The 23,420-nt window shown below is 42.0% G+C and overlaps 2 protein-coding genes across 10 annotated transcripts in view; one reads left to right on the top strand and one right to left on the bottom strand.

Annotated features, from left to right (window-relative positions):
- The window catches only part of Cd247 (CD247 molecule), a 76,170-nt gene extending 67,593 nt beyond the window's left edge, over window positions 1-8,577 (top strand). Inside the window, exons 3-8 of one of the 2 annotated variants that reach the window (XM_070034162.1) lie at window positions 399-455; window positions 1,155-1,235; window positions 3,283-3,315; window positions 4,129-4,185; window positions 5,091-5,126; window positions 7,570-8,577. In XM_070034162.1, coding sequence (XP_069890263.1) covers window positions 399-455; window positions 1,155-1,235; window positions 3,283-3,315; window positions 4,129-4,185; window positions 5,091-5,126; window positions 7,570-7,635 — 330 coding nt within the window. In that variant the 3' untranslated portion in view covers window positions 7,636-8,577. Of the gene's footprint in view, window positions 1-398; window positions 456-1,154; window positions 1,236-3,279; window positions 3,316-4,128; window positions 4,186-5,090; window positions 5,127-7,569 lie in introns of both variants that reach the window. The other variant, XM_070034161.1, reaches the window with a different exon arrangement.
- Window positions 8,578-11,313: 2,736 nt separating this feature from the next.
- The window catches only part of Pou2f1 (POU class 2 homeobox 1), a 161,584-nt gene continuing 149,477 nt past the window's right edge, over window positions 11,314-23,420 (bottom strand). For all 8 annotated transcript variants that reach the window (XM_070034170.1, XM_070034166.1, XM_070034165.1 and 5 more), the window contains one exon: window positions 11,314-22,586. In XM_070034170.1, the coding sequence (XP_069890271.1) occupies window positions 22,276-22,586 (311 nt within the window). In that variant the 3' untranslated portion in view covers window positions 11,314-22,275. The remainder of the gene's footprint in view (window positions 22,587-23,420) is intronic.

Below are 23,420 nucleotides of genomic sequence, written 5' to 3' on the forward strand. Positions count from 1 at the left end.
TATGAACCCAGGACACTAAATAAGCGTGAAGAATTTCAGCTCAGTGTCACTGAGCTAGAGCAGAAGATTGGACTTGTGATGGATGTATTTAAAACACCCAGTCCAGGGGTCAAGAGACAGGAGGCAGGACTTTGTGCCCCACCTGTGTCCTGTGAGTCCCTAGGAAAAGGGACCCTGGAGAACACTCGATCTCAAGATCAGACCCTAAGCCCTGAACCTCTTGCTGGCACTGGTGGGAAGGGAAAGTCTTCAGCCCATCCTGGGTAAAGCTTATGAATGCACAGAAGAGAAGACAGTTGATTTCTGTCACCCCAGCAGCACACATGCAGCATCTGTGGGCCAGGGGTCCCCTAGCCACTGTGGTTTGCTGTAACGTGTGGTGGTCTGTTCTCTTGCAGTTCAGCCCCAGTGCAGAGGCTGCCACCTACCAGCCAGGCCAGAACCAGCTCTATAATGTAAGTCCTGCTGCTCCAGAGACCCATGCAGGAAGAAGGGCAGGCTTGTCCTGGGGATCGACCTAGGGAATCTCTACAGCCTCAGCTGTAAGGTCTGGTTTGCAGCCATCAGCCCTGTGATCCAATGACTAGTTCAAGCTCAGTTTTCTAAGCTGTAAAATGGGGATGGCAATTGTACCCGCCTCCCGGGGATACATGGGCTCCCCATGTTTAATGTTTTGAAACATGGCATAGCCCCGCCGTTAGTGACACCCCCTCCCTTTATCCTCCCCACACCCAGAAATTTGCAAATGTTAGAGATGGATGGAGAAGGAATGTTTCAGGGTTTTCACAGCAGAAGAGGAAAGCCTCACATCCATGCAATTGGACTTTGGTCCAGTTGCTTCCCCTCTGGGAGCCTGGGCTTCTTTATTTGTTAGTGGGACACGTTATATTAATTAACTTACTAGATACATCCACAGATATTAAAAGAAGCACTTGGTGGCTTTGAGGATCCTTCCCATGGCTCAGTGACAGCATCTTGCATATTCTGGGAGATTCTCTGACAAGATTGACCACTACCTCCCCTACCATTCCCCTGCTTCTGTTCCTGCTCTTTTTTTTTTTTTTTTTTTAATTGTGAGCCTTCAAGAAGGAAATCATGCTCTGCAGTCCAGCTGGCTCCATCATCCTGCAGTTCCTCTTTCTTGTCTGTTTTAGGAGCTCAATCTAGGACGAAGGGAGGAATATGACATTTTGGACAAGAGGCGGGCCCTGGACCCTGAGATTGGAGGAAAGCAGGTAGGGAAAGTTTCTTTCTGCCTCTGCCATGTGGGCAGACTTTGAGGGTGTGGTTTCTCATCCCTTGTAAGACACACATCCAGACTCTAGGTGTGGGGCTTAAGCAAGATCCACTGCTACTCTTCTTCCTTCCTCCTTGGCTCTGTTCTATGAGGGTATGAATATACCCTCATGTCTAAGTTCTGTTCAGTCCCCTACTACTTCTCGGCCACCCAAGATATACACACAGTGGCATCATCTGCCCTGAGATCTGATGGTGAGGAATACAGCAAGGGGTTAACATCACTGGGCAAGGAATTCAAGGTCCTGAGTACTCCTCCAGAACATGGTCAGGGGTGGCTCTGAGTGGCTCTGTTCTCTCAGCTTTGTAATCTATACCGCCTGTGAGGAGGGGAGCAGCCAGGGGGAGAGCAGAGGAGCAGGACTCAGAAAAAAAAAGCCAAGACTGCTCTACATAAAGACAGCACTGCCTAGAGCTGCCCAGTGGTCCACAGTGCTTCTGGTCACTCAGCCCATCCAGCCCTCATCTAGAGCCTCTAGGTTCTGTGCTGCATGTGGGTTGCTGAGCACAGGGCCAGTAGAAGAAACCATTGATATATATACTTGACCTTCCTATCCCATCCTCCAACCTCTACTCTTCTCTCCTTTGATCTCACCAGAAGTGGTGGGGAGGGGCATGAAGTTGGGGGCTTTTCCTCTGCATGTAAACAAAACCCCTTTTCTAGAAGGATGGCCAATAGACACATGAAGAAATGCTCAACCTTTCTAGTCATAAAAGAAATGCAAATCAAAACAACATTGAGATTACTACCTCACCCCAGTTAGAATGGCTATAATCAAGAACTCTAATTAAACAACAGATGCTGGAGGGGATGTGGCCTGAAGGGATCCCTACTGCATTGTTGGTGGGAGTGTAAACTTGTTCAGCCACTTTGGAAAGCAGTATGGAGGTTCCTCAAAAGACTCCACATAGAGCTTCCCTATGACCCAGCAACCCCATCTTTGGGCATTTACCCGAATGATCACAAACAAGACCATACTAAAGCTACCAGCACAACTATGTTTATTGCAACATTATTTACCATAGCTAAGCTATGGAACCAACTCAGATGCCCCTCAGTAGATGAATGGATCAGAAAATATGGTATGTATATACACAATGGAATTCTCTGCCTCCATCAGAAAGAATGACATTGTCCCTTTGTTAGGAAAGACTTGGAAAAAATTATATTAAGTGAAGTAAGCCAGGCCCAAAGAAACATAGGTCCCATGGTTTCCCTTATTTGCAATAACTAGTATATGTCTGAGACAAGCAGAAAAGGTCAGATAAGATGATGCTAGGTGAAATGAACCCCAAGATAAGGACACAAGTGGTTTTTTCTTTCTTGCTATTGTTTCTAATGTAATTATAAGGTTATTTTTTTTTTTGTTGCTTTGTATGTCCCTCCCCCACAGTATAACCCCTATTTTCACTGTATTTGATGTTGGTATAATTTGTGGAGGGGAAGAGAAAAAATAAATTGTTTAAATAGGGATACAGGTGGACCCATTGCAACAATGAGATGTACAAGATGCTATGTCAAAAAATGAACTTTGGGTGGGGGGGTGGAGATAGGGGGGTAGGGCAGGGAGTATAATCATGGAGATGGGAAAGCAGGAATGGTAGGGGAAAAACAAAGAAGGAGGCAACAATGCTTGATAAGAATGTACTCATTACCTTGCTCATGTAACCCCTCTGTATGGTATTTTCACAATAAAAAACTTACTAAAAAAAACCCTTTTTTTCTTTACACCTAAGTTCTACTTGTCAGTGTGTGATGCATATGAAGGAGTTTCTATAAGAGGACAGAAAGCTTTTCCTGGGCCAGGCAGGAGCTGGGTAAGCCAGGAGAGGAAGGCAGAGTACCTGTACAGGTATCTGTAATGCCCAATGTGAGCTTCACAGTGCTGCTAGGCCCAGAAAGTGACCTAGAAAAAGAGAGGTTGACAGCACAGCTGTGGTTGGATTTCTTCCCATCTAACTTTTCCCATTTGTCTTTCCCAGCAGAGAAGAAGGAATCCCCAGGAAGGCTTGTATAATGTGAGTGCGTGGGACAATTCACATTTTACTATGGAGCTTTAGAGGGAGGGCCGGGTGGAGTTTTCTCTACACTTCAGTCTTTCTGTCTAAACTATCCCTTCTCTAAGTCATGGGAGCCAGCAACATAGTCACTTTAGAAAGGCTGCTTGGCAGATCTGTGTTGCCTTATCTCTCCTTTCCTGGCCTCCTGCACTTTATCAGCCCCAAGCCTGCTGTTGGAGTTCTGCAGGTCCACCAGCCTGAAGAAAGGGTGTTAGTGGCAGGCCAGGCTGGGCGGGAGTGCAGGGCAGGCTCCTGTGAGGGGGTTGGGGCCTAGTGCTTCCTCACACTGTGGCAGGAACTTGATCGTGGCTTCAGGCCACCTAAAGGCTGCTTGCAGGCAGTCACCTGCTGCAAAGGAAGCTGCCTCCCTTTCCTCCTGCATTTGATGACTGTGGTGTGGTGACTGTAGAGACAAGGCAAAATAAATGATGTTAAACAGATACACAGATAATGCTGGAGCTCCAGGTGAGGACTTGTGTTGTCCAGTATCCTGCCTCCATCCACACCTCTACATCCTATCCGAGAAAGAAACTTGAACTTAGCTCAATGCAAAGAACTGGTAGAGAAGTGTACTTAGCTCAATGCAAAGAACTGGTAGAGAAGTCTGAAGGTGGAGGATAAGGAGCAGGTGGAGGGGAGCTGGTAAGGGAAGAGATATTTTGTTTGGATGTCTAAGTGACTGGGGGAACCCTTGTCAACTTGGGAATCAAGAGGCTTCTTCACGTGGGTGTGATCATTAGGACAATGAATGTCTCATCACTTCTTCTTCAGGCATTGCAGAAAGATAAGATGGCAGAGTCCTATAGTGAGATTGGGATGAAAGGCGAGGTGAGTTTTGCTCTTTCTTGATTCTCAAAGAAGTTGCTAATGGTCTCCAGACACACCTGCCACAGACCTCTTCGATCATCTGTTTCTCCCCCAACTTACAAAAGTTCACATGGCAGCTGCTAGGGGACAAGAAGCATCTGGCTCTCCCTCACCGGGTTGGACTGTATGTGAGATGTTAGTAAAGAGTTGGGGCTCTGTCAGGACTCAGAAGTGAATCTAGATTCTGTGACAGCCTCAATTTTGTGGAGGGATCTAGTCCACCACTGCTAACAGTAGGTCGGGAGTGATTAGCATGTACCAGGCTATGTTCACCGCTCAGGACTGTGGGTCCCAGATCAGGATGAAGTATTGAACCCTGTGACTGTGCTGGTTGTGTGTCCATGAGCTTGTGTGGGTTGCACCTTACACAAGGTGTGGTCAGCACCATATACAAGTGTGTTCATTTAGTTCCCAGAGAAACCTGACAAATGTGTGTCCTGCAAGGCACAATGAGGTGGAACAACTTACCTTGGTCATACATTGAGCAAGCAGGGGAGCAGGATTTGAATTGGCTCTGCACTCTTGCCAATAAATGCCTTGCCTTGGAATGAGCTTCTCATTCCCAGCAAACCTCATGATGGGACGGATTCAAGAGCTGCAGGGAGGCTCAACTATTCCAGGCAGGTGGCAACATGGCCAGCTCCAATGTCTGAGTGGGGCAGATTCTCTATTAGATCTCACCTTACTCTGCAGATGTGAATTCTACCCAGGAGCCTCAGGACCTTTCTACCCCGGTGTGTATGTGTATGTGTGTATGTGTGTGTGTGCTGGCTGGGAAAGTGACCTTTGACATTCTAGGAAGCCCTGAGTCCTTAAGCAAGAATGCCTGCCTTACTCTCTGATCCTCCTTTCATTTCATCTCACAGCGGCGGAGAGGCAAGGGACAAGATGGCCTATATCAGGTAAGAACTTTGGCCTTTTTCCTGGGTGGCACTGTCTAACAAAGGGTAAAGACTGAGGCTCCCATGTTTGACTTCCTGGTAATAACAGCTCTTGCCAACAGCCAGTCAGAGCCAATCTAGGCTCAGCTCATCTAGACCAGTAGCAATTTTACTGTCAATATTGAAGCTAGTGTTTTAGGCCCCAGGTCTAAATTCCTGGGATTCCACATTTGGCTTTTTTTTTTTTTTTGGTCATGGGGCTTCAACTCTGGGCCTGGGTGCTGTCCCTGATCTCTTCAGCTCAAGGCACTTGAGCCACAGTGCCACTTTCAGTTTTCTGGTGGAGATAATTGGAGATAAGAGTCTCATGGACTTTCCTGCCCGGGCTGGCTTTGAACCACGATCCTCAGCAATCAGCCTCCCGAGTAGCTAGGATTACAGGCATGAGCCACCAGTGCCAAGGCCCCAAGTTCAAGCCTCAGGACAAGCACCAAAAAGGAGAGGCATAGTGTAGGGCAGAGAAAATTTACTGCATGGCATGGACAGTCACAGGAAGTTAGTTCTTCAGCCATGTTTGGTTTAGAGCCATGACCTTCAATAGTTTTAGATACACAAGGGGTAGTGGGGGAGAGGTATGCATAATTATTAAGCCATCTTCATCAAAGAATTGCCTTGTTGATCATTATCTCAGTCCTTGTTTGGGGAAGAGCCCTGGAGAAGTTGTTAAGAAGTTGTTAAGGTGCTTTTTCCTGAGGAGGTGCTACTATTGTGTCTTTGGGTTAGTTTCTGTCCCTGTCCTAAGGATGCTATCCATTAGTCCTGTCCTGCAAGGATTCCAAAGTGATTGCAGAATGACTACAGAAAGACTTAGAGCAAAGACATATAAGACGGAGGCACAAAGACTAAGCTTTTCTTCTGCTTTTAGTTAATTCATTGGCCTAAGTAAGGAGTCAGTACTTTTCAGGAAAAACAATTTTGTCTTTTTTGTGTGTCTGTGTGCTCATCCTAGGGTTTGAACTCAGGGTCTGGGCACTGTCCTTGAGTGTTTTTGCTCAAGGCTAGTACTTATCACTTGAGCCAAAGTCTCACTTCAGGCTTTTTTGCTAGCTAACTGAAGATGAAAAAGTCTCATGAACTTTCCTGCTCAGGCTGGCTTCTAATTGTGCTCCTCAGATCTCAAGCTCTTGAATTGCTAGGATTGCAGGCATAAGCCACCAGTGCCCGGCTCAAAGTATTTTTTTTAATTTTTGTTGTTGTTGTTGTTGTCATGGGGCCTGAATTCTGGGCCTGGGCACTGTCCCTCAACTCTTCAGCTTAAGGCTAGTGCTCTACCATTTAAGCTACAACACCACTACCAGCTTTTTCTGCTTATGTGGTGCTGAGGAATGGAAACCAGGGCCTCATGCATACAAGGTAAGCACTCTACCACTGAGCCACCTTAAATGTTACAGTACATTTCTAGAGCAGGGATGGGATTACTCATTCAGGCAGATACTATGCTCCAACCAGGAGTGAGAGCCCCATGCATTATTTGGCCACAGCAGACATAGCCATAACTCTCTAGAGGGTATGGCCTTCTCAAAGATGTAGAAACAGCGTGCAAAGGACCCTACACAAGTGATTTCCTGCCTTTGTCCATTGAGCTAAGCTCTGCCAAGTCTTGCTCTGCTTTGAATCCTCTAGACTTAATAAGATCTGGAAGGGTGGGCAAGAAGATTGAAGACAAAGAAGAAAAGTAACAGCTTCAAAAGAAAAATGTTATTGTAATCAGGTGCTTGCTATGCAAATTAGTGCAAATGATTATGGAAACTAAGTGTAGTTAACCTAGTTCTCTCAAATAGGATCCCCAGAGGGTTCATATCTCCTCCTGGCCCTACTGGTGCTGGGCTTGTCTGAATAGTTATATCAAAAAGGCCTCAGAAACTTGCCTGGTGGTGGCTGCTGGTGGCTGAGAAGGGAGAGAGCTTGCAGCGAGCGAGGCTGGGCCTGGCCTGATTGACAAAGGATGTACTATAGAGGCCAGGTCCAGGAAGGACCCCTGTGGAGAAGGGCTGAGGTGAAGGAGCTACCACGCTCCCTGGGACAAGTCCAGGATTTCTGGGGTCCCAGATTATGAGGGAGAGTAGGTTCTCTGGGGCAGGCCTGCCTGGCCATTTTCCCTGACTCCATTTCAGCACTGGAGGTGGAGGACTGTCCTTTTTGGAGCTGACAGGAAGCTGGGCCCAGGTGTGGAGGGCAGGCACTGGGAAGTTGGAAGGGTGAGAATTTAGTTGAAGAATTGCTTCAAGGCCATTTGCAGGAGGATACAAGACTCATCTTTCCAGCAGTGTTCTCAGCCAAGGCTCCCCACCCATGATGAGGAAGTTTTCCTGGGCATCTGGAGACTGGGAGAGGGGGGGTCATGGGATGAGCTGCAGATACTCAGCTTGTACCTGACCATGCTTCTGTGATTTGCTTCTACCAGGGGCTCAGCACTGCCACCAAGGACACCTATGATGCTCTCCACATGCAGACCTTGCCCCCTCGCTAACAGCCAAGGGATTTCATACTGAGAGCCTGACCTGCTGACAACTAGATTGTGAAGAACACAGGACAAAGTATTTACAACACAGTTCATTCCTTTTTACGGACAGGATGTTTCAAATGGTCACATTTGGCCTCTAATTCAAAACTTCCATATACAGAATGTTATCCCTCCTGGACTCTTTAAAAGAGAGTTGTCCCGCTTTCACCCCAGAATGAATGGCCCTGTTCTCAGGCCTGTGGTTCACTCGTAACTAGGCAGGCCCATCTCCCTGCAATTCTGCAAAGGGAACCCCCAAATGTTAGCATAAATCCCTGCCTGAATTGTTCTATTTTTATTTGAATGGCTTTGCTCTGGCTGTATATTTGGCTTTTTAATGTCAACCTTCCCGTGTCTAGGTAGCTTGTAATTGGGCCATGTGTAAAGGGACTGGGCAGAGGGACAGTGGGAGTGAGCCTGGATGAGTTTCACCTGACAGAAGGGGCTGAAGGGAAGCAGGAAGTGGGGGAAGGTCTGGGTACAGGGTACCATTATGAACGGGTCAGAAAGGTCTGCTTTCTACATCACCAAGAGTGCCAGGCACTCCAAGGACAAACTGGCCTTATCTTACAGAGCTCACATTTCTTAGAGGACAAATGATGTTTATAAATATGTAGGATATGTCATTACAGAGGATGGGCAAAGCATAAGGTTGGGGGTCAAGAGCAAGAGAAAGGAACAAGTCCTGCCATTCTCCTCATACTTGGCTATTCCATATGGTGAGCAGACTCAGAAGACTGAAGGACTCAGAAGACTGCACAGCTGTGGGCAATGGCACACACCTCAGTCAGTATACTGCAATCCTGCTATGTAATGAAAGTGTACATGGCCTTGAACAGAAAAACTCCTTTGCTCTGCTTGGTTTTAATTTATACTGGCTACTCAAGCCTTATTATTTTGCATAATAAATGTCTTAGTGAAAATTCTGCTTTGCACTTAGCTTTATTTCAGCAGTCAAGTCTGCAGACACCAGGAAATCCACACGTTGTTCTTGCTGATTCTGCCAGGAACACACAGGTGGCATGGAAGCATCCAGATGTCCACAGTGCTCATGTGGGAATAGTGCCACAGTGCAAAGTGAGCAAGGCTAGTGGCTGTGCCTTGAGATGGCAGTGCCCAGTACAGTGCATGGGATGGGCCTGGGCCTTATGCCCAAACCCAGAGAGAGTGATAGGAAGAGTGCTCTGTGGCCTTAGTCCTCTCTGGAAACTGGCAAGGGTGGCAATGTTGTAAGCAGGTGTCCAGAAGTAAACAGGAGCTCACACTATCACATCAAATGTATCATCTACAGGGTGGGGTTGAGTGGTGGACAACAGTGCCCTTGGAGGTCATATTTTGTCACCCAAAGTGGCCCTGGCCTGGGAAACATTTCTTCTACCAGTAGTGGCTCTCCATAAGGGCCTTTCAATCTATCAAGTGCCCCAATTAATATTGTGTGAGACTTACCTTGGTCTTTTTTCAATGTAAGTCCAAGGACATCTGTAAAAAGCCCTTGAAAATTGGGGATTTCAACAGCAAGGTACATCACTACCAGGTACATATGACAACTTGCACAAGTCACAAAGACACGGCCTTTGATTTGTAACCTAGCCTTGCAAGGCATTTCTACTCACTGGGACTTTAAAACTGAAGTCAGGCTCATTTTTAGTCAAAGTGAGCCTTATACTCAGGGCTTGTGCCAGACCTAGTTTCAAGATCAGCTGAATTTTATACAGGCAGTGTGACCTGAATAGTTGGCTTGAGAATAAAGAGTTTGACCTAATTCTGTCAGGAGTATGTCTCAGGGGGGCAGGCAGGAGAGATGGCAGTGAGCTATGGGGGCTGCAGCTCAGCTATCCTGGGGTGGAAGTTAGCTGTTAACCTGTGGCATGCTTGTACAGAGAAACCAAGCTGGGAGAACGGAGCAAGTGTACCTACAGAAGCAGGGGTGAGAAACTAAAGCCCTGGTCCAAGGCAATAGTGACTATGACAGGGCTGGCCAGGACTCCAGACCACCTGAGGACCGGCAGTGGCTTCTTTTATCAACACAAGTGCACTACTTCACTTTAAGACACTACTGACTGTTAAATAACAAGAACTATCAACTCATTTCAAGGAAAACACCACTAAACACATGTTAAAGTGTAAAGATCTGTGTCCTAATTGAAATACACTGCATAAATGAGAATAGGAGTTCTTGCCATTTTATTTTCCCCTCCTTAGAATATGATTCAAAGCTTTTCTTGAGAGATTGCATGCTCATGGTGTATCAACACCAGGCACAGCAGAGGGAATAAAGGCAAATAGATGGCCATTGCAGATGAAGGTGGCATGTTCAGAGGGGTTTCAAAACCTCATCGTGGCCAATTACTGTGAGCCTCATTCTGTACATTAACTACTGATGTGTTTGGGGGCCCAGGGGTTTCAGTTGTGGGGCAATACCTACTTATCTGAGCCCATTGTTTACATTATGCTCAGTTTTAACCTGGTTTTTGGACATAGGTCATACTTCCCTATAGTGAACTTGTGTGGCCCTTGGAAAGAGCTAGCATATAGTTAATTACTTGTATGCCAATGCTCATCCTTTAGGATGTGACACATGGGTTTTGCTTGCTGAAGTCATATGTTAGGGAGAGATCTGCCACTGTCCACCCAACAGATTTGTTAAAACTGTGAAATTAGCTAGGTGCGGGTGGCTCACGCCTGTAATTATACCTACTCAGAAGACTGAGATGTGAGGATCATGGTTCAAAGGCAGCTCAGGAAGGAAAAAATCTGACTCATCTTCAATTAAGCACCAAAAATGTTGGAAGTGGAACTGGGGTTCAAGTGGTCCAGCACCACTTGAACAAAAAAAGCTCAATCCCCAGAACCAACACACACACACACCAAAAATTATTTAAAAAAATAAACATGCAAGCTATAAATACAAGAAAGGAATGGAAAAGAATGAGTTCTTTGACTTAGAAGCATTAGCGGTCCCTGTATCTAATTTCTTGCTTGGACCCTCTGTATGACAACAGCTTCATCTTGCCACAGCTCTCTCATCTTCAGATTTAGGATCATACATCAGACCTATCAGTATGTGACTCTCAGGTACACTTACCAACATGCTCCAATAAGCTCAAGTTTTCTCTCAAAGAGAAATTCATTATTTATGAAGACCAGATATATTAAATAGCATAATAAGCCAGAGGAAGCTTAGCAGGTAGATGCCAATTCAGGACCAGCCTCCTTCAGAGGCTCCCACAGAGAATGCATGTTCAGGACTTGGCAAGAAATGCTAGAAAGGCCTGGCAGTCAAACAATAAGCCGGGAAAAATTGAGTTCAAAGTCAGTTCTATCATACACAGTGAGATAAGAGCTTTGAAGAGTTCCCTAGCAGGATCAATCAAGGACTGTGTGTTTGATCACATAAAGTACTCTAGACTGAAGGAGACTACTGTTACTCAACTCAGGGTCCCATCAAAGCACACTGAGGGTCTGGGGGTAGGGAAAATGCAGTGGCTCAGCTCCCCAGGGGCCACAAGGAAGAAGCCAGGTGGGGAAAGGGATTCTGGGGCCTCTGAAAGGATGGGAAAAAGGCTTGTGTGAGTCATCTGAGAATGTGTGTGAAGCACCCAGAACACCAACACAGCAACTTCAGAGAAACTCCAACAACGTGAAAACATTTGGAAAATGGTTTAATGATGTTTTACAACAGAAATGAACTGTACAGTTACAGTAAGTTTAATATATATAAAAATTACAGCAGACAAATGCATCTACACAAAATCTACCATTTCATTCTGATTCACTGGCACCTGACACAATCTCTCCCAAGCCTATAGCCCCTCAGGGGGCCCCAGGAGGGGGATCATATAAAGGGCACTTTTTCAGAGACAGCACCGCTCATAGTCCCCTCCAACTCCCCAGGCCTCAGGAGGCATCAGCTAATTACCAACCTATAGAGTTGCTTGTGTTTCAGGTTTTCAAAACCAAAACCCAAAAACAAAAACACGTGTTTCCCAGGGGCACAAATAACAAGGTCCAGCACTCCAAGTTACCAGTTGATTCTTAGAAAATATTCCCAGCAGAAGGGAAATGGCTAAGCGGGTACTCTGGGGCAGTGAGGCTACACGATAGCCACCCAGATTGCAGTGCACCTAGGAGAAATGTAAAAGGACCCCAAGAAACGACTAGGCATGGCCACTGCCTTAGTAAAGCTGCTGGACCATTTAGGAAAAAAATCATTTACACCACATCTTAAGTTTCCATGAAGAACTCAAACTCACATTTTAAAGCACATAAAACCAAAAATTGGGAGGCCATGGGGCTAATTCCCCATGTGTTGCTCCCTAGACAACAGTGGAAAAACACCCCTGAATCAATATTAGAAGAAGAAAAAAGGAACAAAAGAGAAGACATTTAAAGACAGAGGAAAAAAGCATCTGTAGAAAAACACGATCACTGTCTCTTTAAAACCAAACCAAAACCCAGGTGGGTAATCAGTGACTGACTATTCAATCCAAATTGACACCTGGTAGAGGATTGTTATAGAATAGTATGTACAATCAGAACTTTTTCATTTTCTTTTTTATTATGAACACCTAGGCAGTGAAAACTGTTATGTCAATACATACATAGACACACCCAAAACATACAAAAATACTATTATTTCAAACTACTAAGAATAGGACAGCTCAATTATTTTCATGCTATGACTTTAAGAGCATTACACTGAAACAAACAAGAAGTTAAACGACTTTTTTTTTTAATATCCCAGAAATATACCAAAATATACATCTAAGCTTTGGAATTACTGAGGTTAGACTAATGCAAGTGCTGGGTAATCGTACTTAATACACAAGTCTAAGGTTCTGCAGGAAAGAAATTATCTTTGGTATCTGCATCAGGCTAATATTATTAACATTTGGATTTTGCTTTGGGATAGAGCTTGTATGACCCTAGAACCAAATACCCCCCACCCCCAATCAACTGAGATTAAAAAGATCCATGTAAAAAGTTCCTTCATTTTCAACTCCCCCCACCCCCCAAGTTAAAAAGTCACAGGCATCTACCTAGCACAAAAGGTTGTGAAATACAATGCATAGTTGCACAGTGGTGCTGCAAAAAGCAAATAAAATTACAATAAAGAGAAATGAAAAGCTTGATAATCATTCTGTAGGTTTTCTCACAAACAGGACAGCCACTCCAAGCAGTTCCAGTAAAGGAAAAGAGAGAAAAGGCTCAGAAGGGCTCCTTGGCATGTCTGCCCAGCCCCAGAGTGAAAGCACCCACCAGAGCAGCCAATCGTTGCGCCAGTGTCTTCAGCTTTCCCCATTCTATGGAGTCCATGGCACATCCAGCGGCAGCTCCCAGCTCCTTGTCCCTGTGGTAACCCTGGTTTGTTATCAGATGGGTTATGGTGGTAATGGGGTTTTGGCTTTCATTTTGGAAAAGCTTAAATGCCAATTTGTTTTGTGCATGCTTTCAAGTTGGCGAGGGCCAAAGCTCCCAAGCATACAGATGCACAAAACTCAATGGAGTGCCCTTTCTATCTGGCTGGAGGACCCCAGCCTGTTCCTGGCCTCATGCTGCTAAGTGCCAGGACACCACAGACTGGATAGATGCTCAAGACTTCCCTTTTCTTTGGTTTTTTTGTTTGTTTTGAGTTTATACAATCATTAAGAAATCTTTGGTTTTGGCTGGAAATTTTATAAAAAAAACAAAACAAAACAAAACAAAGAAACCACCCTCCCCTGGCTTATAGCAGCAGTATTATGACCTGGCTAAGCATTTTTTTTTTCAACTGTGGGGGTGGGAAATGAAGGTAGAAAGCTACATTCAAAGAAAAGGTGAAAGGGCTGGGGATTCAGCTTCTAGAGAGCCCACTGGATATAAGATTGTCAAATAATAACATTAGTAATAATAATAATAAACTTAAATATTTGAATTTTTTTTGGTGATGTAAAAGGGAAAAAAATGAAATAGGTATGAAGCAGTTAGCTTAAAGGAGTCTTTGGTGTCTTCCCCTCTACCTCAAGTGCTGAAAATACTCAGAACTCAAAGGCCTCAAGGGAAAGGATTAGTCTCTACCCCACCAGGGAAAAATGTAAGGACAGAAGATTAGGTGTGGCCAGCAGTGAGAAATATGGGCAAGGGTAGCTGGCAGCCCTAAGGCAAGGTGGAAGGAAGCCAATGGTAAGAGACCTGTGAAGACCCCTAGCAACAAAAAGAAACAGAAGATTGCAATTTGCCCTCAGTTTGCAGTAGCTGTAAAGCAGCAACATTCAGAGGCCTTAGGGGGTCCCACCCCAGGTAACAGGTCTCATGATGCTATAGGCCAGAGTTGAACTTTACTGAAGAAGAGGGAAAGGAAGGAGGGCAGACTTGGCAACTCTGTAGGGTGAGAGGAAGTTAAAGCAAGTTACTCAGTCATGAGTTAGAAATGAGGTATACAACAGCTCCTGGACGTGTGGTGGGCATAAAAGCCCACACTTACTCACCTAGTCTTCCCTACTACCACAGACAAGGGGAATGCCATGCATGGTCTTCTCTGGGAAGAGGAAGGTGTCTTCTGCAGAGTGAGACCACCAGTGGACTGAGTAATGCACACGTGCCCATGCAAGCAGAGGTAAGAAGCTGGAAGAAGTCTGTTTGCTCTCCCCCACATCTGATTCTAGAGGAAACACACTATTACTTTTCTAGAATGCCAAAGATCTAATCTGGTTGCAGTGTGGTGATTCCTCCCTTTCTTTTCTGCAATTGTTTGCAGGTGGGCACTTGTCCACTTCATTCTTAGAAAGTGCATGCCTTCTGCAGACTCCTGTAAGAATGAAGTGATATACACACCCCACCACTAGCCCACAACTACAGCATTCCTAACAAACGCTGTCATTTTAGCTTCTGAAAGTGCATTTCATTTCCTGTATTTCTCAGACTTTGAGACACTATTAGGTTGTATGGGAACTGGCTCTGGACATTTTTATTCAAGAGATCACAATTTTAATGAAGACAGTGTTCAGATATTGCATTTCAACAACAGCACTGTATCTGGCTCTCTACTTGTAGACTTTGGGATATAATGTTGGAGAATTCAATGCCACTGCCAATTTACAGAAGAAGCCCTAAGCTGCTTTGGTGAGGTGGTAGCCAACTTAAAACAGCAATGAGCAAATAAAATTAAAGAAAACATGGGAAAACTCTGCAGCAGACCGCAATCTTTTTTTTGGGGGGGGGGCGGGGGGGGCTCTAACTTTCTGATAGTGTCTGGGTTCAAACTAGAAAACTGGTATGGGGTGTTAGAGCCCTGCACAGTGTAGGCAGACTTCTGGACGCAGAAAGAATGATTACCTCATCTTTCCTCCCAGGCTTCAGGGAGCTTCATTTTCCTGTTCAAAGTGTTCTTGATGTACACCTTGCCTTTATTTCAAGTGCTCTGATCTTTAACATCTCTATCTTCTTATAAGTCTACCTAATGCTTTGGAAGTCACACATTAATACTACTTTTATATAATGTCAGAACAATAAGATTATTAGTAAAGCTTTCATGAAGTTCTGCAACATATATTAGAGAGCAATGTCTTTTCCTTCTCTTCCTCTCTGTTCTATCAATAGTATACCTAAACAATGAACTACTCAATTTCCTAGAGCCCACATCATAAAACCACTGGGAAACACAAGAGCTCTACAGGAGAATAAGGGAAGATCTTTTGGTTTTCCATGTAATCCTGGTCTTGAAAATGCTTCTTTACAAAAGACAGAGATAGCACATCTAAATGTTATCTGAACTCAAACAGGCTGGACTGGTTTTATTGATAAGCATTCGAGAGGAGAGTTCTACTCCTCTCTGTTGCTTTCCCAAAGTTTCTCAGCAATTTCAAGAACATCAATGCTCCAGTGAGCAATTCTATCCATCCTTATAGAGCCAGAAGAGTGAAACAAAATCAATTCATTTTTTCCAAAGCCAAAATGACCAGTAAGACTTCTTTCAAAAAGTAGAGGAAAGAAAAAGGGAAGAAAAGACAAGGTAAAGCTTTTCCAAAATTCAGTCTTTTGCTATTTGCCTGTTTTGAAAAAATAAAGGTAAGTGACAGACAGCATAACAGTTCTTTGGTATCTAAACCAAATCCCACTGAAGTTTTGTGAGATGGATCACTTAGTTAAAAAAATAGCTGTTCTGGAGATAGAATCTATATCTGCAAAGTATGGGTAGGAAGGGTTCTTAACTTTTCTTAAACCGGCACCATTTCTCATTCACATTCCCACCAAAACAATACTGTCCTCCATTCCATTAACCAATTAGTCCTTACAGGTATACCTTATGACAGGTGTGAAGTGACCAGGTTAGCTTTCAACTTTTTGGTTTCACTTTTCTTCTACTTGTATTTTTGGTCTAGAAAAACTAACCTTGGTATGAGAAGAGCAATTAAGGTTGGGCTATTCATACAACATTAAATAATATGATAAAAGGTGACAAAAATAACTTGTTTCACTTTAATTTTTCTATATTGATACAACAATCACCTCTCTGTTCCTCTCCAAATTCATCAGTACCTTTCTATTTGTTTCTACATCTCTCATACACACACACACACACACACACATACACACAGAGCTATGCACACAATCATTCTTTCCCAAAGCTTCTGCTATGTACAGAGGTAATGAATCATTAGGAGAGGCCAGCAAGTCTGGGGAGCATGGAAGCCAGAGGAAGGGCCCTTGGGGACATTCCATATGCCACTTGCATGCCACCACACACTGTGATGCAGATTAGAGAGGCCAAAAGAAATCCCAAGCCCAATCATAGGGAATATCCAATTTCCTTTGGCAAGATAGATAAAAGGAAAAACAAGGACAGGCGAGCAACATTTTTGTTCTAACATAATCAACTTCTTTCCCTCAACTCTAACCCTCCCTAACCCTATAAATTGTAACCTATAAACAAGATCCCAAATACAAACAGCATCAATCATGTTTATCAATCATAATAAACATTAGTTCAACTAAATACTACAACTAGAATTATTTCCACTATTTATATTTTTTTCTTTTACTTATTTGGTTTTTAGTTTAAAACCAGTTCTGCAACAATGTTAAGCTATGCTGAGGTATTTTATGAAGGTGTCAGAAACTAGCTGTTACCCACAAGCATTATCCTCATAGATTAAGGTACCATCATTTAAAGAGAGTAAGGGAAGGACACAAAGAAAGAAGACCTAGATTACAAAATCAATATAAAAGTTACTCACTTTCACTACTTTTTAGCAAAGGCTAAGGACAAAAGAGCCAAAATAAAGGACTGCTTCATGAATAAGAATGCTTAGAAGAAAACTAGAGTTCATAGAAAACTGGGTGCAAACTAGATAGCTCTTGAGAAATACTTTCCCTGCTTTCCTGGTAGAATCCTTTCAAGTGTTATTACAAAATTCCAGGGCATCTCACTTAATCTCTTGGATTAAGGAAAGGATGGAGCTGAACAGAATTCCTACCAACCTTTAAGGATGAAAGAAACGTATTTATCCTATTTCTGTACATATCTATATTTGTATTGTGGGTGCTGTTCATGCAAACCTATCAAATAGCTGATCTTAAATTATTATTCTTGGAGGAATGACAAAGAGGAATTTTCTACCATCTTAAAGCTGATGATTAAAACAAAGAAAGATTTACCACTTATAAATTGCCTGAAAATGATTTGGAAATAGCTATGCAAACAGCTATGATTATATAAACAATGTGACACAATAAATGCTGCACACACACACACACACATACACACACACACACACACACACACACACACACACACACACACACACACACACACACACACACAGAGTGAATTCTAATGGTTATGAACAACTTAATCCAACAATTCCTGCCCAAAGGGTAATTTTAAGCTTCAGGTCTTTTAGTCTTTTTCTCCTATTAGTAGTGGCAGTCATTTTGTTTTTTAAATTAACATTTTTTAGCTCTAATAAATAGTTTAGATGCCAATTTAATGAGATAACATTGATAATAATGAATTGTTGAGACCTTTCTTTACCGAAGGTTCTCATGTGGCATGCTAGTCTGTGAAGAGATTCAGAGCCAGAGCCTCAGCAGGCTGCCAGCAAGAGGCCCTGCCTTCTGCGTATGCACAGCACTTTCCCTTTCTTAGGAAAGAAAAGAAAGGCGTTTCTGTCTTCCTAGCTCAAGGATGTTATTTCTTTCTTGGACAAGAAATATTTGTGATGATGGTATGGCTTTGGAAGAACTTTAGATTATGAATTGTAAGGTTTACTCTGCAAGTAAACCTTATTGTTTATTGTTCTGGCTGCATCACTTGTATAGACACAAATTTCCTAAATTTGTGAATATATCTTTTTCCAGCAACTGAAACATAATTTAATGTTAAAGACTGGACTGAACTGAAATACTCTGTTAAGCAATTATCTGTGCTTTTGGATAATACAAAGAATATTTCTCCTAACTTTCCAAGTAAATGAAGAATAATGAACAAAACAACATTAGAGGTATAGTTGTGCTTTTTCCCCCAACAAATGAATAATGTAGAACAAATTAGCAAGATAATCACACTAAAAATCTTTTGCTATTTTCCCTTTTTAAAAAATCCTTAATTTCTAATAAAGCTACCACAAAGTATAAATAGGTATGGGTCATATATAAATTGAAAGTTGGATTCCTTTGGTTCCATTCTTGAGTAACAACTTAAACTGGGATGGTATTGACCTTTCTGACAATAAATAAAAGTGTGTATTATATCAGTTAATGGGCACAATTTTTTTTTCTTAATTCTAAAAAACTGCCTATAGAACTTAAGAAACATTTAAATTAATAGCACACTTATTTCTTAGAACAGTATTGTTCTGATGAGAAGCCCTTTCTTAGGTCTTTCTACTCCATCCTTTAGATTTACACAGGGTATATAAAGTTCATGACCAAATTGCATTGCTTATGATAAGCAGGATTTAAATAATTACATTCACCACTCCCTAGGGAGGGCCCATTACTATGGGCAAATATAGTATCCCTATAAATTATTCAAAATTAGTCTTTGGCTTTAATATGTGTTCACCAAATTGAGGGGTAAGATAAAACTTGCATAAGTGTCAAGGGAAAGAAAAGAATTATTTCCTTTTGGAAATGTAGAAATGTTGCCAAACACTTTTTGGTCAAATGGCCCCTTTAGTTAGCAGATTCCCCCAAAAATGGTGACTAAAGTTATATCTGAGTACCTTAGCTTAGGAGATAGCTCATTCAACTAAAAACACAAAAACCAAACCAAAACCAAAACCAACCCCCCCCCAAAATAAACAAACACCCACATTTGAGATGAATTTTCTTTAAGAAAGATGATATAAAATAAAAAAGGAGTAAGATGTTCATGAAACAATATAATCAGTAGGACGGTGATGGGAACTGATTTTAAACTAAAAACCTACCAACAAGCTATATTAGTGTTTCATGTGTACATGTGTAAAAGTACCTTTCACTTCACAATTTAGTTTTAAATTAGTGATAGAAGAGAAGAAAATTTAAAGTTATCTTTGTCTAGGGATTTAATTCTTCTTCTCAACCGATTTTTATTCGATTTAGAAGTCCATGCTCATTAAATAACCCACAAAAAAAAAGACAGAATTCCTTTCCCAAACTCACTGGAAAGCAGAGTTAGGGGAAAGACTAAGAGACCACTTACTGTACTGACAATAAAAGCCGAGTATTTTAATAGTAAAGTTTGATGGGGAATCTTACTTGGGAAAGGGATCATTTTAACCATACAGAAATCAAGAACAAAACAGTATTTCTTATCCTTCTTCTTAACCCACTGGGCTGGAGTCTCTTGGGACTTGACACTTCCTTTGGTAGCAATTTTGGGAAATTAATGCTATAACCTCTAATCCAGTATGGTGGGGCATCAGCATTTCCCTCCCTGAATGCTTTCTCCTAACTTCCTCTACTCCCAAAGGAGGGACTCACTACTGTGGGCAGCTACAGTATTATCGATAGCCTTAATATTATTTGCACAAATTAAAGTAAGATACGTTAAGTCAGGATAAAAGATTAAACTATAATAGAGAAAAAGCTGATGGAGAGGAGAGTAATTAGTAACTGATATACCATTCTATGTACACACTAGCCTAAACAAACTAAAAAATAAAAAATCAAGGTAATGTCTGCCCAGAGGTTATTACAATTTAACAACATAAAAGATTAAAAACAAGCAGCAACTTTTACATAAAATAAAGACAAATGAAAAAGAAATTGTCAGTAGCATCTATCTCCTCAATGTGTCTGAACTGCACGTTATAAACTAGTCCATTAGTACAGCAGCTTGCTAAAAATTGACTTTGGTTCAAGCTTAGTTTACAAAAAAACAAAAACAAAAATAAAAACATTAAAAAAATCATACCACACAAAAAGGTGGATATCTGTTAGTTTCCCTGCTTGCAGTTCACTGATTTTAGGGGAATTTTAGGGAAAGTAGTAAGAGAAATTTAGGGGATTGATAAATATTTTGAAAAATAAAACAAGACAAAAAGAACAATAGAACAATTTAAAAGGGGCCTAAAATGTTTCTGACTTCTAATCTTAATTAAGACTGTCTCCCACTTGAATCACAAACAAAGGTACACATTTGTGTCTGTGTGACTGCCATTCTGAACAATGGTAGAGAGACAAATATACGAAATCCAAGCTCCCTTGTGGACATATAAAGCAAGCAATCAGAAGGAAAGTCACTTGTAGGTTCTCTCAACCCCCAGCTCAAAAAAGAAGACAAAGTGCAGACCACCAGAGATTTAAGCAAGTACCTCCAGACACCAAATGGGAACCTTAAACACTAATAAGCAAGGGAACACACATGAGTTGCATTACAGTGTCCAGTCTTTTGGGAACATTTTGGTACAGACAGTATAATAGGATATTGGCAAAAAAAGGGGGGAGGATTTAATTTTTAAATGACCCTCATTCCTCTTCATCCATTCTCATTACTCTTCTTTTCAATAGGCTCATTTATGTAGTCTAGGAACACCCTGACAACAATTAGAGGAGCAAATTATTTTTTACATCAACTACAGAGAGGGGTGTTTTGTCATTTGAGCTTCCTAATAGGAACATCAGAGACAAACCAGGAGACACATAAGCTGTGTGCAAACTCTGGCTCAGTCTTCCTTCAGAGGTTCTACAGATCCTATGCCTGGCCAATAAGTGCCTCCTTTAGTCAGAGAACTGAGAAGAAATTTACAAGCCATCCAGTAGAAAAGGAGTCTGTAGCTCTCTAGAGGAAAGGTAGCAGGTAACCTCAGGCTCTTCTTATTGACTTCTTTTGGATGCATATCCACTGGTGGATATAGTCTAGAAGAATTCCTTTACAGACCAAGGAAAGGAAACGTGTCCCAATTTCAATGACAATTTGTTCTTTTCCAAGTAAGCAAAAAAGTTGGGGTAAAAACTTTCATAAAATGGAACAAACAAACAAACACACAAACAGTAGGAACATTTTTTAGAGATAAGAAATTAGGAGAACCACCAAGTTAGGTGTCTGCAGTAGTCTTTGCTCTTCGGAACCAAATCCTACCCTGCAACATGTACAGCTGTTCTCGTTCAAAGTAGCAGAAAGCAGCACTGTTGCACCACAGGATCTGGGCCTAAGGGTCGTTCAATGATTTGGGGGTGAGTGAGAGCTACAGTTCAGCAGGAATTCCTTCCTACACAAAAGTGCTCCAAAGGCACCACCTGATGGGGGAGGGGCATGTGTGGAGTAGGAGTGTTTGCACACACTGCCTTCAGCTTCTGCACCAAGCCTCTTGCATAAGTGGCAAAAGAAAATAATTTTCTAGCACCTCTGTAAGAGTCATCAAGGATAAGGAAACCAGCAAGAACATTCCCCGCAGTTAAGAATGCAAGTCTCCCCTTACCCTCAAACCCCCCTCGCCACAGTGTGGGAGCTCACTGAAATAGGATCCAGGAGCAAGAGATAAACATGTCCAAACTATATATATATATATATATATATATATATATATATACATATATATACATATATATATATGTATATATATATGTATGTGTGTATGTATATATATATATATATATATAAACAACAATTATAATAGAGATACAGTAATACAGGCCTGCCTAAATTGTACCAGTTAAGAAAGGAACCCCCAACACAATTGATATGATTATAAACACCTTGTTATGACTTAATGGCCTGTACAACAGACCTATAAAAATGATTTTTTTTAAGAAAAAAAGTAATTTCAACAAACAAGAAATCTCTCTCCTATTTGGAATTTGTAACCCACCTTAACTTGTCATCATGACTGCTGGAAATGAGAAGTAGTCCTTTCATTTATTTTTTCTTTTCCTTTTTTTTTTTTTTTTTTTTAAATATTTGGTTAGAAAGTTTTCCAATCCGTGAAGCAATCCTGAAAAGACAGTGTTTTATTATAAAACTAGGCAAATGTTGTCCTGTCTCCATCCTTTCTTTTTTTTCTGGTATTTCTATTTTTCTCTTCTACCTTGACTGCACAAGATGGCGAAAGGAAGCCATTACATTTTCAGTTCATTAACTGGCTGACAGCCCAATCATGCTGTAGGTGACAAGGCGCATGGTAGCCCAGCTTCACACCCAGCTCACTGTGCCTTAGAGGCGGTGGTGGTTGTAGAAGCAGCTCCACTGGCAGAGGCCACTGTGAAGAGAGAGTTCTGGATGGACTCAGCTGAGGTGGAGGAGGTGTGAAGGCTGGCTACAGGTGTGGAGGTTCCTGTGGAGGCTGCAGCAGCAGAAACCAAGCTAACCGGGTTGCTGGTGAGCAGAGAGAGGTTCTGAGGGTTCAGGAACAGAGGGGCAGTCACGATGTTGGGGGCTCCTCCTGCATTGGCAAATACCAGATTCCCAGTTGCATCCAGTGATGTTATTGGAAGAGAGCCACCAGAAGCAAGAGCTATAGACAAAAACATCCCCGCAAAACAGGAAGGAAAGAGCATATTAACATCATTCTGGAGAAGCCAAATAACACACCATCATAGTTCTTTTGAATCTTTCCACACAAAGTACAACCCTTCACTGATTACTTTCTTCCAGTTATATACTATACTGATACCAGCTAAAGTTTAAAGACTGACAAATGGATTTAATGAGTTTAAACAAACCAAGCTAATGGGGAGAGTTGTAAAACTGTCTAAAGAATCAGTCATGTTTCTCCCTTTAAATTCCAAGTTGACATAATTTACCTAGAAATATTTATTAAATCCAATAATTTTGTCTTCAATAAAGACTGTCAATTTCAAACACTCCCTTCAAAAGACAAACTAGCAATGTGGAGAGAGGCATGGATCAAGTGGTAGAATGCCAGGCTTAAGCAAAAAGCTGAGTCAGAGTATGAGGCCCATAGTACTGGCACAACCAAAACCAAAAACCTTGTAAAAGATAAACTAGCCAAAGGAATTGAAGTTTAAAACTATATTTAGCTGTAATCAAACCAGCTGACAAATTTAAGCACCATCACTTTCCTCTAAACTGTATTTCCAAAAAGGGTGTAGTCGCAAGATAAATTATATCAACAAATTAAAGCCAAGATTATTTTTTTTAGTTCCTGAGGTAAAACATTTAATTTCTATGACCAGTATAAAGAAGAACGAGGACCTTATGGCAGGAGAGAATCAGACATGATAATGTAGAAGCCCCATGAGTCACCTAGTGACAGGATTTAGTAGTTAATGGGGAAAATTTTTCTATGATGCTTGCCCATAGAAGGCATCATCAAAATTTTATTTAA

The sequence above is a fragment of the Dipodomys merriami genome, unplaced genomic scaffold, assembly GCF_024711535.1.
Source record: "Dipodomys merriami isolate MVZ:Mamm:240054 unplaced genomic scaffold, mDipMer1.0.p SCAF_24, whole genome shotgun sequence".
NCBI classification, from domain to species: domain Eukaryota; kingdom Metazoa; phylum Chordata; class Mammalia; order Rodentia; family Heteromyidae; genus Dipodomys; species Dipodomys merriami.